General features: G+C 39.0%; 1 protein-coding gene across 8 annotated transcripts in view; it reads right to left on the bottom strand.

The window, feature by feature from the left end:
• RALGAPA1 (Ral GTPase activating protein catalytic subunit alpha 1) overlaps positions 1 to 19,403 on the bottom strand; it is a 269,311-nt gene that overhangs the window by 162,187 nt on the left and 87,721 nt on the right. For 6 of the 8 annotated variants that reach the window (XM_051822764.2, XM_051822761.2, XM_051822766.2 and 3 more), the window contains 3 exons: positions 16,133 to 16,370; positions 14,629 to 14,790; positions 355 to 495 (listed from right to left, as the gene is read on the bottom strand). In XM_051822764.2, the coding sequence (XP_051678724.2) occupies positions 355 to 495; positions 14,629 to 14,790; positions 16,133 to 16,370 (541 nt within the window). The remainder of the gene's footprint in view (positions 1 to 354; positions 496 to 14,628; positions 14,791 to 16,132; positions 16,371 to 19,403) is intronic. The other 2 variants (XM_051822762.2, XM_051822767.2) reach the window with 1 other exon arrangement.

Here is a 19,403-nt window from a genome sequence, read left to right as displayed (position 1 = left end):
GGCTCTGATTATTTTCCAAGTCATCTCTTGTAAGACATCTATGACATAAATACATTACCACATCTTTTAATCACCTGAGAGGAATAAAAATCAAACATAAGCAAAAAATGGCCATTTGTAATAAAAAAAATTGGACATTGGCACAGCACTAAACTTAGCACTTCCATAATGAACTGCAAGGATAGCATTAAAGTTCAAATAACTCAAAATGTTGATTTCTCAACCACTTCCCCAGTTTCCCACACCTCCCCCAAAGAAATTAACTTTGAAGAGTTTATTTGATTAAGCAAAATTTGAAAGCAGAGGATTAAAAAGTGAAAAAGGTGGTGCAGAAATTAGCAGAGGTGGCACTACCTGAAAGCTCATCAGAAAGGGGAGTGAGAACAATATCAGGCAAGAAGGGTTTGGAAGTATGGATCAGAACAGGAGCACTTTTAGCACTGCGTATATAGGCCGATGGCAGAGCACATTCACCAATGGATCGGCTTCTCATGGCTTTAAAAAAGGAAAAGAAAGAAGTGGGGAAGGAAAAAAGAAGAGTGACTATAATGAAAGGCTTGTGTCACAGAAAAAGCAGCAACAGAGAAAACTAAAAGATACAAAGGAAGGAAATTGTAAATTAAAACATTTCAGCACGGCAAATACTGGCAAGCTGTAAAAAAGAAATCAGAACACACAGAACATTTTTAATCTAACTTTTTTGGTATAAAGCAGAAAAATGCTTTTATTATGAGCAATTATAATAGAATAGCATTATTAATACACTGGACACTTTAATAAGCACTATACTCTCAAATTCAAGAATTGAGAAATTCACTGAATGGAAATATTGGTAAGAACTCAATACTACCTGTTCAAAGAAATTTCTGGTACCATATTTGGATATCTCTCTAGGTAATTCTTAGCCAATCTTCTTAATGAAGCTGAATTCTAAGAACAAATGATTCCTACCTTTGACCTCTTCCCCAATTAAAGTTTCCAAGTCACTCATAGGTATTTTTTAAGAAAATCTTATATAATTCATAATCAAAAGGATTTAATCTCTTGGTTAATATTTGTTCCTGATAGGAGAGAAATGTTCAATCAAATCAGTCTCTCTTATTTATAGTAAAATGTAATGAAAATTAATGGAAATTAGAATTTGTAATTAGCATTAAAATGAGATTCTTGAGAAAAATAGACAACTTCATGCTTATTCGAATCATAAACATAAAAACTTAATATTTTTTTAAAGATAAAAAACTTTCAACTGGGTTACTTTTTTAAAAAATTGAATCTTTAGTTGCATTTGGTAATTCCTTAAAAAGTTATCACTAGTTCACAAAATTTAAGACAAATTTTAGTTTACTTAGAAATAAACTAACAATCAAATTACTCTTCCCAGAGATTTAACTTTTAGTTTAAGGATTACTGATTACAGTTAAATGTTTTATGTATGAGTAGTGCACTGAAACAACACTGCATAAAATAGTGTATCAGGGACGATGGCAAAAAACTGCCAAAAGCAGTTTGAATGCTGACATCAACTATACACCCTGGATTTTCCTAATTACTAGAAATGTTTTAGTTACTTGAGGCCTGAATCCCCCAGCCTTTCACATAATGCACATGACGTGGTGACAATCCACCGTCACTGAAACATCATATACGTCTAGTGTCCACCCATTCTGCTGCCACACAGAATTTTACACTATTCTCTAACATTTCATGTTCTTTTATAACTTCATAGTTTTGTGTACTGCTAGTATCTTGGCTTCCTTCTCCTCCTGAGAAACATAAGACATAAAACATCATCTCATCTGAGAAGCTTTCCTGACCCTTCTGCACAGAAATAAACAAAAGTAAGAATTCCCACTTTTCCAGAATTAACAATCTACTTTTAGTAGACTGTGTTTTATGTCAGCCTTCCTAACTTCCCAAATGTACAAATACATCCTTTTGTCTTTGAATCTCCAGTGCCTGGCATTATATGAACTCATTCAATCTTTAATGAATAGCTGTATTCGGGTAACAGTTCAGTATAATCAATTTGAAAAAACAAAAGTTTCAGATTATAAGGGTATGTAGGAGAAAACAAAAAATAGTAAGCAAAAAACTAAATGTACTACATTGTTTATAACACGAAAAATCAGATTTTTCAAAAACTTTTACGAATGATAGCAAAATAAGACTCTTTAAGAGGTGATTATAAGTACCATCTATGTGCAGCAAAATGTAAAAGTTTATAATACCTTAAGTTAATGGCAACAATTTGCCTTCAATGCATGGTTTGCATTGTAAGGTCCTAAAGTGTATTTTAAAATTGAATCCATATACAAAATATCCCAATCTGGCCCCATGAGAGTTTTAATGATGGATTATTTTCCCTCTTAAGAAAAAATGAGCAACAATCTTATAATCCAATTTGAAAAAAAACAAGCTATGCTGATTTCAAGATATTCATTAAAACTTCTTTAGAGCAAAGACACAACTACACAGGCAAAAAAAAAATATTTTACACAGAAAGTAAAATTCAGATATAATCAGAGATGATTTTTAAAAGGATTTATTTATTTATCTATTTGAAAGGTAGAATGACAGGAGAGGCAGAAAGAGGCAGAAGGAGAGTTGGGGAGAGAGAGAGGAAAAGATTTTCCACCACTGGCTTGCTCTCCAAATGCTCTAACATTTAGGGTTGGGCCAAGCCAAAGCTTGGACCTCCATCTGGGTCTCCCACCTGGGTGGTACCTTGGACTGCCATCTGCTCCCTCCCAGGCACGTTAATAGGAAGCTGGATTAAAAGTGGAAAACTCAGTACTCATACCAGGCACTCCAAGATAGGATACAGGTGCCCAAGTGACAGTCTGACCCACTGCCCCACAATTCTCTAAAAACATTTTTTTAAAAAGCAAACTGAAATAAATTTTAGATTCCACAAGTAAATACCCATTTAAAATTTTTTTCTTTGGAGATAATTTCTTTTATTGTTTAAGATTTATTTATTTATTTGAAAGGCAGAGTCCCAGGGAGGGAGGGAGGGAGGTGGAGACAGAGAGAGAGAGAGAGAGAGAGAGACAGAGAGAGAGAGACAGAGAGAGAGAGAGAGAGAGAAGGGGAGGAGGAGGGGGAGGGGGAGGGAGGGAGGAGTCTTCTACCAGATGGTTCACTCCACAGGATGGCCACAACAGCCAGAGTTGTGCTGATCTGAAGCCAGGAGCCAAGAGCCCCCTCAGGGTCTCCCATGCAGGTGCAGGGGCCCAAGGACTTGGGCCATCTTCTACTGCTTTCCCAGGCCATAGCAGAGAGCTGGATTGGAAGTGGAGCAGCAGGGACTCAAATTGGCGCCCATATGGGATGCTGGCATTGCAGGCAGTGGCTTTACCCGCTACGCCACAGCGCCAGTCCCTGAAGATAATTTCTAAGAGATAATTCTTTCTGTTCCTTCTTTTCTAACACCAATTTGAAAGAGGGGCTTGAGCATTTCCCTTACAACCTTTTCCATATTTGTAGCGGCATAAATATGTGCTATCACCTGAATAAATTCTTCAGAAAAATACCCGCCTTTGGCTACTGAACTGTGGATCTTTATACACACCCGGAAGTTGGCAAGGGCTTCACGGGCAGGAAAGCCCCACTACAGAATACTGTTTACGGAAAACCAGTGCGTGAGATATGTCAGGTTTCACTACTTCAAGTGCCTGGCTCAGACACTCTCTGGGTACCTGCTGACATTCCAGTTCCATCTGCATTTCTCTGAGAGTGGCGCTGCGGAGCATGTGCTTCCTGACCATTCGTCTGTCTTTGGAGAAATGGTCTTTCAAGCCCTTTGTCCATTTGTAAAGCAGATCACATTTTTCCTAACGTCTAGTGCCAGTGTTATATCCACCAGCTCCTTACTCCAGCAAGAAAGACAAGGATTTTAGAATACTTACACTCTTACTAAACTCCTCCTGAATAATGTATTATGATTATTTTAATTCTGCCATTAACTAACTCCAAAATGATAGGGATAATTGCTACTGTATACAGATGATATTTATTTAGATTTGCTTCTGTATTTAGCAGTTCCTCTGATCACTTACTCCTTCTTGTATCCCTCACTTCAATCCTGGGATAATCTTTCTGTTTCCTGACATACTCTCTAAAAGTTCCTTTCGTAAAGGCCAGTCAGTAGCAAACTACTTTAAGATTTTTGTCTCTGTCCTACCTTCATTCTTCAAAGAAAGGTTTGCTGAGTACACAATTCTAGGGGGATAATTCATTTTCCTTATTACTTTGAAGATAGTATCTTGGGGCTGGTGCTGTGGCATAGTGGGTAAAGCTGCCACCTGCAGTGCCAGCATCCCATATGGGCGCTGGTTCTATTCCTGGCTGCTCCACTTCTGATCCAGCTCTCTGCTATGGCCTGGGAAAGCAGAAGATGGCCCAAGTCTTTAGGCCCCTTCACCCGAGTGGGAGACCTGGAAGAAGCCCCTGGCTCCTGGTTTCGGATCGGCACAGCTTCGGCCGTTGTGGCCATCTGGGGAGTGAACCAGTGGATAGAAGACCTCTCTCTCTCTCTCTCTCTCTCTCTCTCTCTCTCTCTCTTACTCTCTTTCTCTGTGTAACTCTTTCAAATAAATAACTAAATATTAAAAAAAAAAAGTTAGTATCTCACTGTCCTATCTTCCATTTGTGCTGCTGACATTTTCAGAAGTATGGCTCTCTTGCAGGTGATCTATATTTTGTCTGTTTTTTTTGTTTTGTTTTGTTTTGCTTTTTTGACAGGCAGAGCGGACAGTGAGAGAGACAGAGAGAAAGGTCTTCCTTTGCCATTGGTTCACCCTCCAATGGCCACCGCGGCCGGCGCACTGCGGCCGGTGCACTGTGCTGATCCGATGGCAGGAGCCAGGTACTTGGGTGCAGGGCCCAAGCACATGGGCCATCCTCCACTGCACTCCCGGGCCACAGCAGAGAGCTGGCCTGGAAGAGGGGCAACCGGGACAGACTCCGCCGCCCCGACAGGGACTAGAACCTGGTGTGCCGGCGCCGCAAGGCGGAGGATTAGCCTAGTGAGCCGCGGCGCCGGCCTATTTTGTCTGTTTTACAGCTCTTTTTGTTGTCTTTCCATTCTGTAGAGTCAGTGCATGTGTAGGTATGAGTTTCTATTTATTCATACTACTTGACATACTATGTGCTTCTGTTTCTATAGACTCACAGCTTCCAATTATCTGTCACTCTTAAAACATTGCCTCTCCTTCACTCTCCCCAGGAATTCCAAGTAGACATTTCAGACCCTCTCAACCCATTCTACATATTTCTATTTTCAATTTCTTTCCTATTTTCTACCACGTTGTCCTGGATAATTCCTTCCAATCTCTCTTCCAAGGAACTTATTCTCTTCTCAGTTATATCTAACCTGTTGTTTAACCTATGCACTTAGGCTTTTTTTCTCTTATAATTATATTTTTACTTCTCAAAGTTCTATTTGGTTCTCTCATTTTTGATAATTTTAATAGTTTTTTAAAAAGAAATGTGAAATATGGCAGGTAGTATCTGGAAAAATATATTCTAATATTAGGGATTAAAATTTGTTGGAGACCAAATCCTGTCTTCTTTTTGCTAACTCATTCTAGAGTACAACTCCCCTAGAGATAGTTTACATTTGCCTACACCAACTGCCAGAATATATCTGTCACCAACCTAACATCAATTTTTCTGCTCGCCGAGATCCTCAGTTTAGTGTAGAATATTCAGTTCATTCCTCCATCCTTGCAGCCTGCCTGCCCAAGGTCTTAGCTGGGTCCCAGAAGAGATTATCAGCAATCTGATCCATAGCCATCTCACTCCTCTGGTGTGCTTGCTTTACTGCTCATTTCTCTTTTCAGCCCACAGATTTGTGTCTTTATTTTGGTCAGAGAAGTGGGATGAAGAAGGAGAGAGATTTCTCTTTTGCAAACCCAGCAGCATTAAAAAAAGAAAAAAAAGAAAAGAAAAGAAAAGAAAAGGTGAAAATATCTACTACCTCCAGAATATAAAGTTCACTATATTCCTGGCAGTACAATAACTTAAAAAAAAAAAAAAACTGCTTTCTTAATGTTTTCTTAAGAAAATTTTCAAAGGCAAGTGTCAGCTTTGACTCCTGGCTCTGGCTCCTGATTCCAGTTTATTATTTATGCAGATCCTGACAGTGTAACAACTCAAATAATTGGATTCCTGCTACCCATGTTGTAAACCTGGATTAAGTTTCCAATTCCTGACATCAGGGCCTTGGGCTGAAGCCACTGTGGGCAACTGGGGAGTGAATGAGCATTAGAAGTTCTGTCCCTAAAATAAATAAATTTAATGAATTAAAATTTTTAAAAAATGTTCAAACATAGAAAAAGTTAATGTACACATACATACTTCTACCTGGATCCAAAAATTATTAACATTTTGTCATATTTGCTTTATTTTTTGTTTGTATGCGTGATTTGCTGAAATAATTAAAAATAAGCTGCAGATACTATGACTTCGCAATCCCTAAATACGTCAGGATTAATCAACAGGTAGGGCCATACCCCTATAAAAACAATTCCATAATCACATCTAAGAAAATCAACAAAAATTCCATAATAACACCTAAAATTTGGACCATAATCAAAGTTACCAAATTATCCCCAAAATAATTTTTGAAGCTTTTCTTCAAATGAGGACTCAGAGTTCGTAAACTTCATTGTTATTGTCTCTTTAATCTGGATACTTCCCCCACATACCAACTTTTTAAACAATTACATTATCTTTTGAAAAGTCTTGCTACCTGTCTCAGAAAATATATGAGGATAATTCAAGTTCATGGAAAATGGAATTCAAAGACAAGACTTTTTGATATGAAAATACTTTTAAATTCATTCAAAATTTGTTCAGAGTACACATTTTCCATGAATTTTCTGAAGAGCCCCTCTTCTAGCAGTACTACACTCCAGTTTCATTTCCTCATCAACTGATTTAACGTGTTCTTCTATCTCCTAGATACACTATAAACTGAAGGTCAGGTACATAAGCCTAATGAAGTGACGACATTCAGATCTCTCCACTGAAATGATATGTTTTTTTTTAAAGATATGTTTACTTGGGGCCGGCACTGGCATAGTGGGTAAAGCTACCACCTGCAGTGCCGACATCCCATATGGGCATCAGTTCAAGTCCCAGCTGCTCTACTTCCGATCCAGCTCTCTGCTATGGCCTGTAAAGAAGTAGAAGATAGTCCAAGTGCTTGGGCCCCTGTATCTGTGTAGGAAGATCCAGAGGAAGCTCCTGGCTCCTGGCTTCAGATCAGTGTAGTTCTGGCCCTTGCGACCAATTTGGGAGTGAACTAGTGGATGGAAGACCTCCCTCCCTCTCTCTCTCTCTGCCTCCTTAAAAAAAAAAAAAAAAAAAAAAAAAAAAAAAAAAAAAAAAAAAAAAAAAAAAAAAAAGATTTATTTACTTTATTTGAAACTCAGAGTTACACAGCGAGAGGGAGAGAGAGAGAGATTTTCCATCTGCTGGTTCACTCCCCAAATGGCCACAATGGCCAGGACTGGGCCAAGCAAAAGCCAGGAGCCAGGAGCTTCTTCCTGGTCTCCTCCCATGTGGGTGCAGGGGCCCAAGCACTTGGGCCATCTTCTACTGCCTTCCCAGGCCATTAATAGGCAGCTGAATCCGAAGTGGAGCAGCCAGGACTCAACTGGTGCCCATACTGGATGCCAGCATTGCTGACACGGATTAACTGGTTGTGCCACAGTGCTGGCCCCTTTAAGGATACTTTTACTCTTGCAAATATAAATAATATGCAGGTTGCTATGTGGCAATGGGTTAATATCCTGCTCCCAAGCAGTATTTTACCTAATAATTTTAGTATCTACCGATGATCCTCAAAAAACTCTTAAGTTTGCAAAAGATTTTTCTAATTGCTTCATTCTTTCTATAATTATTGGCTTTTTTTTAAAAAAAGATTTTTATTTATTTATTTGACAGGTAGAGTTACAGTGAGGGAGAGAGAGAGAGAGAAAGGTCTTCCATCTGCTGGTTCACTGCTAAGTACCCTAACGGCTGAAGCCGGGCTGATCCAAAGCTAGAAGCCAGGAGTTTCATCTGGGTCTCTCATGCAGGTGCAGAGGCCCAAGTTCCTGGGCCATCTTCTACTGCTTTCCCAAGTCACACAGAGAGCCGGATCGGAAGTGGAGCAGCCAGGACTAGAACCAGCACCCATATGAGATGCTGGCACCACAGGTAGAGGATTAACCTAGTCACCACAGCGCCGGCCCCTGGCTTATATTTTTTAGTAAATAAAAGCTTTATTAATTTAAAGAATTTTTATTTGAAAGGCAGAGTGAGAGAGAGAAGGGAGAGATACAGAAATTTTTCATCTTCTGATTCATTCCCTGAATGGTCACAACAGTGAGGGCTGGGCCAAGCAAAAGCCAGGCGCCAGGAACTTCACCTTGGTCTCCCACATCGGTGGCATTGCGGCCACCTTCCATTGCTTTCCCAGGTGCATTAGCCAGAAATTCGATTGGAAGCAGAGCAGCCAGGACTCAAACTGGCACTCTGACATGGGATGCCAGCTGTACAAGCAGCGGCTTAACCCACTGCACCACAATGTTGGCTTCCAGTAAAGAAAAGCTGTAATGTCAACCATCTCCACATACTTTTTTTGAGTATCATTATGGATGACGAATTTTTAATGGTTCAACCAACTGGAAGGCCCCAAGTGGCCTTTAAGACTTAATTCAAAGATATTCAGCCTCATTCATATTAAGAAAAAGAACATAAATTTCATTCAATTTTTCAAATCATACTACCATGAGCAAAATGTTTAACATACTTTACTGGTAGAGTGTGGAAGAAATAGCAGCTCTTTATTTTGAATGGAAATACAATTAAGTTTGGTCTCTTTAAAGAAAAATTAACTTCAAATCCTGCAGATTTAATCTACTGATGTGCTTGCATATTTATATGTACAAAGTATGGAAATATACATAAAATGTTATATCATGTTTAACTGCACAAAAATTTTTTAAAGATTTATTTAAATTTTTTTTTTTTTTTTTTGACAGGCAGAGTGGACAGTGAGAGAGAGAGACAGAGAGAAAGGTCTTCCTTTTCCATTGGTTCACCCTACAATGGCTGCTGCGGCTGGCCCACCGCGCTGATATGTAATTAGATGGCAGAGTTATGGAGGGGCAAAGAGAGAGAGAGAGGGAGAGGGAGGGAGGGAGGGAGGGAGGGAGGGAGGGAGAGAGAGAGAGAAAGGGAGGCAGGGAGAGGGAGAAGGGAGGGAGGGATGCAGGGAGAGAGAAAGAGAGAGATAGAGAAAGAATCTTTTAACCACTGGTTCACTCCCCAAATGGCCCAACAGCTGGGGATGGGCTGGGCCAAGCCCGAGCTTGTTTCAGGTCTCCCACATGGGTACAGGAGCCCAAGCACTTGGGCATCTTTTGCTGCTTTCCTAAGCACATTAGCAGGGAGCCAAATGAGAAGTGGAGCAGCTGAGACTCAACTGGTGCCCATATGGGATGCCAGCATTGCAGGTGGCACCTTTACCCACTACACCACAATGTTGGCCGAATAGCACAAAATTTAAAATTATATGTCCAACTTCAGAATGTAATTTAAATTATGGCATTTCCACATGAAACACGATACAGGAAGTTCAACACTTTTTGACATGTGATAATTTTAATATAGATCATTATAACTTCATTTCGTCCCTTAACACTCTTCTCCGTCCTTACTCCACTTCAGCCACACTGATTTCCTTACACTTCCTTAAACACCCAAATACATTCCTGGTTCCAGGGCTGTTATACTTTTTCTTCTGGTTGTATGGCATTTTGTGTAACTGTTCTTTCGGCTCAGCCTCTCACTTTATTCAGATCTCTGTTAGATCATACAACAAAAGAAGTCTTTCTTGACTTCCCTAACCCAGACAGTCCTGTTTCCCGAGCCCTTATCACTCTCCAGTCCTTTACCTTGCGTTTCTCTTCTTTATAACTTACTGCTTGCTAGCAGTTACTGGTTAGTCTGTTTATTACATGTCTCCTACCAACAACAGAACTGCCAGCTCTCATCCACTAATTGCAAACTTTTCCTATCCAAGTGTGAAAAAGCTATGGTTCACAGCAGTGTGTACATTATGCTATATGTCTGTATATGCATAAAGTATGTCAAGAAGGATACTCAAGAAACTGGTAACAGTGCCTCTCTCTAGTGAGGTGACTTGGGAGGGTGGGAACTACTGAAGGAAAGACTTACTACAATGTGTATACTTTCTCACAGTCTGAATTTTTAATCATGAACATTTACTAAAGATACAAAAGAAACCTTAAAAATTTAATAAAATATATGTCTAAAGAATAACTTAATTTAATCTCTTGCTCCTTATAAAATTTTCCCACTTTATAAAAGCAGGTATTTTTCGTAACAAAATTTTTAATGCTAGTTTGTTTGACACGTAAGATTGATTTGAGAAGTGCACGAAAATAATCACAGTCAGCTATAAATTCAAGATTAATACTTTACTCATACCATGCTATTTAAAACTAGAAAGAAATACTACAACATGTTAACAATGATCACTGTGGTTTGGTAATAATAACAGACATAATTAAAAAGGATTAATGCTCCAATATGGGAAGCAGTCCATACAGAAGACTCATAGAATGACAATCGTCTTAAGTAGAACTCTGATTACACAGTCAACCCTTAAGGCATTCTGGTTTGGCTGAAAAGCCCAAGGGAGGCTTTCAGGCATGGAAAGGTAAGACACTGTGCCAAAAAATATTCTACATGAAGTACCTCTGTGGGCAAGGCCCCAGTGGAAAGCAGTGGTCACCAAAGAAGAATGTACTTTCCTCCGAAGGGAGGAGAGTTTTCACTTTGTCCATGGCCTTGTCGAAATACTGAAGGAGTTTGTAGATCCAAAAGGCTTCCATAGCCTAGGCAGCTCTTGTCAAGAGCCTTGGGTGATCACTGATGTCACACACACACACACACACACACACAAACAGGAGCCACTGTGTGCTAACTTCCCATGCAGAACCCCTGTCCTCAAAGAGTTCTATTATGAGACTTAATAATAACACTTGTTCTCAAAGAATTACTTCATTTTAGAGTATTAAATGGAGGATATTCTTATGTCACACAAGTTACAGTTATGTCTAAGTGCTTGCAAAATATGTATCATTCTTAGGTTCCTCTTTAAAGACAATTAAGTTTCAAAAAAAAAAAAAAAGTGAAATTATCATCGAGATCCAATGACTTTGAAAAGCCCTTGTCTGAATTGTTGAGGAATAGCTTTTGTTCTTTTTTTTAACATTTTTTTGTTTTTAGTTTTTTTGTTTGTTTTAATTTTTTTCTCCCTCATACAAAGTGCTGAACTCTACCTAGAATAGAATTAATCTTCTGTGTATAAAGTTAAATGAAAATAGATCTTAGTGAAAAAACAAGGCAGGGAAGAGGAAGAGGGGTAGGAGTGTGGGTCGGAGGGTAGGAAGAATTACTATTTCCTAAAGTTATGTTTCTAAAATATATACAAATGAAAAAATTAAAATACAATGATCATGGTCATGAGCCAACTAGTAGGCCATTATCTTTCCTTAGATTTTAATTTTCACACTAAACATAGACTACTTCTGTATTGAGAAAAAAAAAATAAGGTACTTAAGGATTTAAATGAAGTAAAAACAAACTGAAGAGAAGAATTTCGGGGCCAGCACTATGGCCTGGCGGGTAAAGCCGCCACTTGCAGTGCCGGCAACCCATTTGGGCGCCGGTTTGAGTCCCAGCTGCTCCACTTCCGATCCAGCTCGCTGCTGTAGCCTGGGAAAGCAGTAGAAGGTGGGCCAAATCCTTGGGCCCCTGCACCCACATGGGAGACCAGGAAGAAGCACCTACCTGGCTCCTGGCTTTGGATCAGCTCAGCTCTGGCCGTTGCAGTCAATTGGAAAGTGAACCAGTGGATGGAAGACCTCTCTCTCTCTCTCTAACTCTGATTTTCAAATTAATAAATCAATCTTAAAAAAATAATTTCTTCCTAATAAACAAATCTTATATAAATATGGCATTAAAATCAAGTCATCATTGGCATTTTCTGTAGAAGTCCAACAATTATTTCTACATCAAGATTCCTAAGTATACTAATTTTAATCCATCAACATTATTATTCTTTATATCATTTCTTATTCTACTTTGGCATATACAATTAATAGAGCTGTATGTTTATAAGAATTCTAAAAATGTTAATCCTTTTAAAGGATTTTAAATTATCTACAATTTATAAATCTTTTACAATTTTTAATTTCTCTGTTCTCATTAGTTTCATTTCCTCCTTTCAAATTGTAATTTTTTTTTTTTTTTTTTTTTGACAGGCAGAGTGGACAGTGAGAGAGAGAGAGACAGAGGAAAAGGTCTTCCTTTTCCATTGGTTCACCCCCGAGTGGCTGCTGCGGCCGGAACGTTGCGGCCAGTGCACCGCGCTGATCTGAAGCCAGGAGCCAGGTGCTTCCTCCTGGTCTCCCATGTGTGTGCAGGGCCCAAGGACTTGGGCCATCCTCCACTGCACTCCCAGGCCACAGCAGAGAGCTGGACTGGAAGAGGAGCAACTGGGACAAAATCCAGTGCCCTGACCGGGACAGGAACCCGGTGTGCCAGCACCAGTAGGTGGAGGATTAGCCTATTGAGCCACGGTGCTGGCCTGTTAATTCTTTTTTTTAAACTTTTATTTAAAAAATATAAATTTCCAAAGCACAACATTTGGATTATAGCAGCTTTTTCCCCCCTTAAACTCCCTCCCACCCGCAATCATCCCATCTCCCACTCCCTCTCCCATCCCATTCACAACAAGATTCATTTTCAATTATCTTTATATACAGAAGATCAATTTAGTATATATTAAGTAAAGATTTCAACAGTTTGCATCCACATGGAAACACAAAGTATAAAGTACTGTTTGAGTACTAGTTATACTGTTAATTCACATAGTACAACACATTAAGGACAGAGATCCTACATGAGGAGTAAGTGCACAGTGACTCCTGTTGTTGACTTAACAATTGACACTCTTATTTATGGCATCAATAATCACCCTAGGCTCTTGTCATTAATTGTCAAGGCAATGGAAGCCTCTTGAGTTCGCCGACTTCAATCTTATTCTGACAGGGTCATAGTCAAAGTGGCAGTTTTCTCCTCCCTTCAGAGAAAGGTACCTTCTTCTTTGACGACCTGTTCTTTCTGCTGGGATCTCCCTCACAGAGATCTTTCATTTAGGTCTTTGTTTTTTTTGTTTTTGTTTTGTTTTGTTTTGCCAGAGTGCTTGGCTTTCCATGCCTAAAATACTCTCATGGGCTCTTCAGCCAGATCCGAATGCTTTAAGGGCTGATTCTGAGGCCAGAGTGCTGTTTAGGACATCTGCCATTCTATGAGTCTGTTGTGTATCCCGCTTCCCATGTGGGATAATTCTCTCCTTTTTGATTCTGTCAGTTAGTATTAGCAGACACTAGTCTTGTTTATGTGATCCCTTTGACTCTTAATCCTATCTTTATGATCAATTATGAACTGAAACTGATCACTTTGACTAGTGAGTTGGCATTGGTACATGCCACCTTGATGGGATTGAACTGGAATCCCCTGACAAGTTTCTAACTCTACCGTTAGGGGCAAGTCCGACTGAGCATGTGCCTAACTGTGTATCTCCTCCCTCTCCCATTCCCACTCTTATATTTAACAGGGGATCACTTTTCAGTTAAATTTGTGTAATTCTTCACACTTCAGAATCCTTCATTGCATAGAAGATATATCCTTATAACAACAAATTTAAATTTCTTCAAAATTAATAGTGTTCCTGACTATTTACCATTAAATATATATTCCTATTTATATTCTCATTTCATAAAATCATAGATTATAAATCTTAAAATAACTTTAGGCAGTTTTCCTTTAGGTATGAGAAACATCTTATTTATAACAAATATTATAGAATTATTTGGTTGTTTAAGATTACAGTGATGAAAGACAAAAAGAAAAGTAATAGGCCTAAGCTCTTCTTGTTTTTCATGCAGTACTCCTTCTGCTACAATTCATACTCAGTTATAAACCTCTGAGAGGAAAAGCAGTAAGATGAAAGCTAGGCCACAGTACGCTGAGTGATCCTACACTCAAATTCTTCCCATGATTGTTGCTTCTGGAATTACAGAAATTTCATCCATATCTGTTACAAGCAGCAGGTAACCAAACAAGAGGCTCCATGTTGGCCTCCTCTATCAGGACAGCATGAACCCCCTATTAGAAGCTTGGGAAGCCAATCTAACTCTATAATTGGAGCACTGAAAATTAGCTACCCTCTGTAACTGTTCAGTGTATTCATTTAATATAAGCAATAATGGTTAACTGTTGAGTTATGTAAAGTGAATCAGAGTACTAGTTCTTCAATTCTGTAAAATAACATTTTAAAATTAGGAATATTTAAAGTAAACTATGTAAGAACAATAATATGATACATTTTTAATAGCACAAAAGGATAACCCAGCATGTCATTAGTCTCTGAACACTACTGAAAAAAATTTATTTTCACAAGCAAAATTAACTGTTAGGAAAAGTAGACATTAAGTGCACTGGCCTACAACTCTCACGATTTTCCAGAGAACATACCGACAGTCTTCTGCCGTACTATGCTCCTCGCCTTTTCAGTTCCTGGGGAACCAGTGGTTGTTGCACTTCTCTGTCTCATTGGGGCTTGGCCAGGTTGATCACGACTCCATCCTCTGGAAAATGACTTGTCAACTGAAACTTTCTGAAATTCATGTCCAACTCCTAGAAATGCAGATTTTTCAATTTCAGTTACTGTCACCTGATCAGTAACACCTTCAAATTACGGGTAGTACCATGCCTAAGACTAGTAAATTTAATCATAATTAATTATAAAGTAACACGACAAGATACTATGTACTACAAAGCATTTTTGAGCTTCATTTTATGTAAAAATCATATTATAAAATTTATGCAAAGTTTTTAAATTATACGTCAACAATAAACTACTATGAATTCTCTGCCACTCACTTGCCTTGTAATAGAAATGAACATATGGGCAAGCCAAGAAACACAGTAAATGAGCTAACCAAAACCAATCCAGTGATGGTTACTAACTCTCCATCTACCAATAAATACCCACTTGGAATACAATTAGTATAGGGAAAAGTAGTTTGAGCACATACTTAATACCTTGTAGAAAAAATTAAGGATGAGATGCAATTTAAACATAATCTACTAACAATACAAAATACTAACAAATTAAAGACCATAAATAAATGTATAAATGACATAATCATTATGCTACTGCTCACTCCCTTTTAACATCATGTAGATAATTCACACTTAGGGAATGTCTGCTTTTAGTTCAAATTAAGAAAATGCTTTCAAGGCCGGAGCCGCGGCTCACTTGGCTAATCCTCCACCTGCGGCGCCAGCACCCAGGGTTCTAGTCCTGGCTGGGGCACCAGATTCTGTCCTGGTTGCTTCTCTTCCAGTCCAGCTCTCTGCTGTGGCCTGAGAAGGCAGTGAGGATGGCCCAAGTGCTTGGGCCCTGCACCCGCATGAGAGACCAGGAGGAAGCACCTGGCTCCTAGCTTCGGATCGGTGCAATGTGCCGGCCATGGTGGCCATTTGGGGGGTGAACCAACCGAAGGAAGACCTTTCTCTCTGTCTCTCTCTCACTGTCTAACTCTGCCTGTCCAAAAAAAAAAAAAAAAAAAAAAGCTTTCGAAAGGATTTTTCAAACAATCTTCATAATAAATTTTCAAGAAAGTAACATGAAATCACGAAAATTATTTATAATAAAAAGGAACAGCACTTTACAAATTTCTATTTTGGTTAATTACTTAAAATATTTAAGACTCTAAATTATGTATTTAATCTTAATTAGAAATGTATAGAATACTCTATCTCCTATCAACATACTATTTATTTAAATATTAAGAAAAACTACAAGGTACTTCCTTGTTTTATCGTTGAAAATGCTACCCCTCCAGGATAAATAAAAGAGGGAATAATGAATAAGGAACATCATTTTTACTCTCCACCTTCTCCCTGGCTTGGTTTTCTGCTATTCAGTTAGTCAAGTAAGCTTACATGGAGCATCTCTGTGAACAACTCTTACCTTTCCCCTTGTGCTTTTTTTGTTTTTGTTCACTCAGTTTATCCAATGGTAAATCACTGAGATCCAAACTATACAGATTTCTAGCTAAAACTTTAGTTAGTGTCTCCATAGTCAGCGACCACTCAGTGGCCAACTCTTCCCAATAGGTCAGTGATGACAATACCGATAATAAGTCATCCCAAAGTTCTCGGGAGATGTACACGTTTAGATTTGCTTTGATCCAGGCAACTATAAGAGTCTACAAAGACAAACAATCAGAAATAACAATGGAATGTGTTTAGTGTGTAACTATAAAATCAGATATTCAATTCTAAAAAACATTACCTAAAAACAAGAAGAGTTTTAAATCACATAATATGAATGTTTTCTTCATGGATAGTATTTGTAAAAAGCAATTCATGCAATTATCAACATCTACTATAAATTTCATTTCAACCACTAGCTGCCCCCGACAACCCACATTGAAAAATCTCCCTAAAGTTATAATTATCCTTCATGTTACATTAATGTTGAATAAAATAAATGCTATTTAAAAAGAAATAAGAGTGCTTATACTAAGTATTGAAATTGCTGAGGCCGGTGCCATGGCTCTCTTGGCTAATCCTCTGCCTGCGGTGCCAGCACCCTGGGTTCTAGTCCCGGCTGGGGCACCGGATTCTGTACCGGTTGCTCCTCTTCCAGTCTAGCTCTCTGCTGCGGCCCGGGAGGGCAGCGGAGGATGGCCCAAGTGCTTGGGCCCTGCACCCGCATGGGAGACCAGGAGGAAGCACCTGGCTCCTGGCTTCAGATCGGCGCTGCAGTAGCAGCCATTTGGGGGGTGAACCAACGGAAGGAAGACCTTTCTCTCTGTCTCTCTGCCTGTCAAAAAAATAAAAATAAAAATAAAAATAGAAACAAACAAACTGCTGAGTTACTGAAATATAAAAGCCAAAACCTGGAGCCAGTATTTTGTTGTAACGGATTAAGCTGCTGCCTGTGATGCTAGCTAGCATCACCTATATAGGCACTAGGTTCGAGTCCCGGTTGCTCCACTTCCAATCCAGCTCTCTGCTATGGCCTGAGAAAGCGGCAGAGGATGGCCCAAATCCTTGGGTCCCCACATCTATCTGGGAGACCTGGAGGAAGCTCCTAGCTCCTGGCTTCAGCCTGGCCCAGCCCTAGCTAGCTGTTGCTGCCATCTGGGGAGTGAACCAGCAGATGGAAGATCTCAATCTCTCTTTTTCTCCTCTCTGTAACTCTTTCACAAAAAAAAAAAAAAAAAAAAAAAAAAAAAACTACATTTCCAAAATTTGGAAATTACTATATAATTTGAAATTCTTTCTTAATGAAAAAAAAAAAAACAAAAAAAAAAACAAGGAACTAGAGATATATTTAATGATACGTGTTTTTGAAAAATTGTATGTGAACTAGTGAGATGTCTGGCCTAGCAGGTAAGAAGCCAGTATCCCACATCAAAGTGCCTGGAGTTACAGTTTAAGCTCAGGCTCCTGATTCCAGCTTTTAGTCAATGCAGATTCCGGGAGGCAGTGGTGACAGCCAAGTAACTGGGTTCCTGCCACCCCTGAGGGAGACTTGGATTTCATTCTAGCTCCCAGCTCCCAGCTCTCTAGCCTCAGCCCAGCCCCACCTGTTGAGGACATCTGGGAAGTAAACCAGTAGATGGGAGTACTCTCTGCCCCCATCTGCCTCTCAAAATAAAATAATAATAATTTCAGAAAACAGAAAAATTACACATAAACTGAAGATAAAAATCTATTAAAGACACCAGAAGAATTAGAAGATTTCAAATAAATCAATTATGAATTAAAAAAAAAAAAACTCCTAAAAGATCGGAAACTACTGATTAGGCAGTACTCCCTGAGATTTTGTGGATTTCTACTGAAAATACAAGAAAACAAAATTTTTTTAAAAGCTTAACTCTACAAACTTTACTAAGGAATTTCACATAAATTTACACATGAAATGAAAAGATAAAAATCAGCAGACTATAGGACAGTCATTTAGAAACCTCCTATTCAATCTTTTTTTTAAAAAAAAATTATTTTATTTGAAGGCAGAGTTACAGATAGGGAGAGGTGGGGGGGAGGGGAGGGAAGTCTTCCCTCTGCTGGTTCACTCCCCAGGTGGCTGCAAAGGCCAGAGCTGGGCCGATCCAAAGCCAGGAACCAAGAGCTTCTTCCAGGTCTCCCACATGGTTGCAGGAACCCAAGGACTTGGGCCATCCTCCTGCTTTCCCAAGCAATAGCAGAGAGCTGGATTGGAAGTGGAGCAGCCAGATCTCAAACTAGCGCCCATATGTGATGCTGACACTGCAGGCGGCGGCTTTTACCTGATACGCCACAGCGCTGCCCGACCTCCCCCACCCCAACATTCAATCTTTAAATGTTCAGAATACAAAAAAGAAGTTATTTCATATAACAAGCTAAAATTTTATTTTCCTATATACTTCCCATCGTTGGGTGTAACAATGAAGATATGGGAATGGGGGCAGGTAAAAAAGCTCATAAAGTAAAAAGGAGCTTGGATAATACAGGTAGCTGGTTTAAAGGTTATTTAGCATCAGCACTGGATTTCAATTAAATGGCTTTTATCCTAGTGAGATGGGGACAATTTACATGGTTATACTACTTAAGGACTTAAGTTACATTTCAAATAGTTTTATCTTTGACATTAAGAACCATTTTATCTGGGGCAGATGTCTGGTTCAGCTGTAGCTTGGGATGACCACATCCCATGCTGGGGGACTCTGTTCTTCATTCCAGCTTCCTGTTAATGTGCACCCTGGGAAGTAGTAAGTGATGGCTCAAGTAGTTTAGTTCCTGCCACCCATGTGGAAGACATGTATTTAACTCCTGGTTTTTACCTGGCCCAGTCCTGGCTATACGGGGGCATTTGAGGAATGGATCAGCAGACAGGAGATGCACCTGTCTTTCAAATACATTCAAAAAAATTATTTTATCCCTTTATTTGCATTTAATGTGATACCTTAAAATATTATTTTGTTTTCTACCTTTCAAGGAATCCATAATACAAGAATACTTCAAAAAGTTTGTGGAAAAATGGAATGAAATGATAGTTTATGTTAATGCAAAAAAGTTTTCAAGTTCATGTGGGGTTTTTTTCATAATCTGTGCATGTCATGAACTTTTTGAAGATACCTTGTACATATAAAGTCAGCACTGTATCCCCAGGTTGGAAACTACAGTATGGAATTCCTGTATAATAAACTACCACTGATAGTTCAAGTTAAGAAATAAGGATAATAAAGTCT

Source organism: Oryctolagus cuniculus, chromosome 12 (assembly GCF_964237555.1).
Source record: "Oryctolagus cuniculus chromosome 12, mOryCun1.1, whole genome shotgun sequence".
In the NCBI taxonomy this organism is placed as follows: Eukaryota; Metazoa; Chordata; class Mammalia; order Lagomorpha; family Leporidae; genus Oryctolagus; species Oryctolagus cuniculus.
Note: the sequence above shows the minus strand (reverse complement) of the source record. Positions and strands in the feature narration are given on the sequence as shown.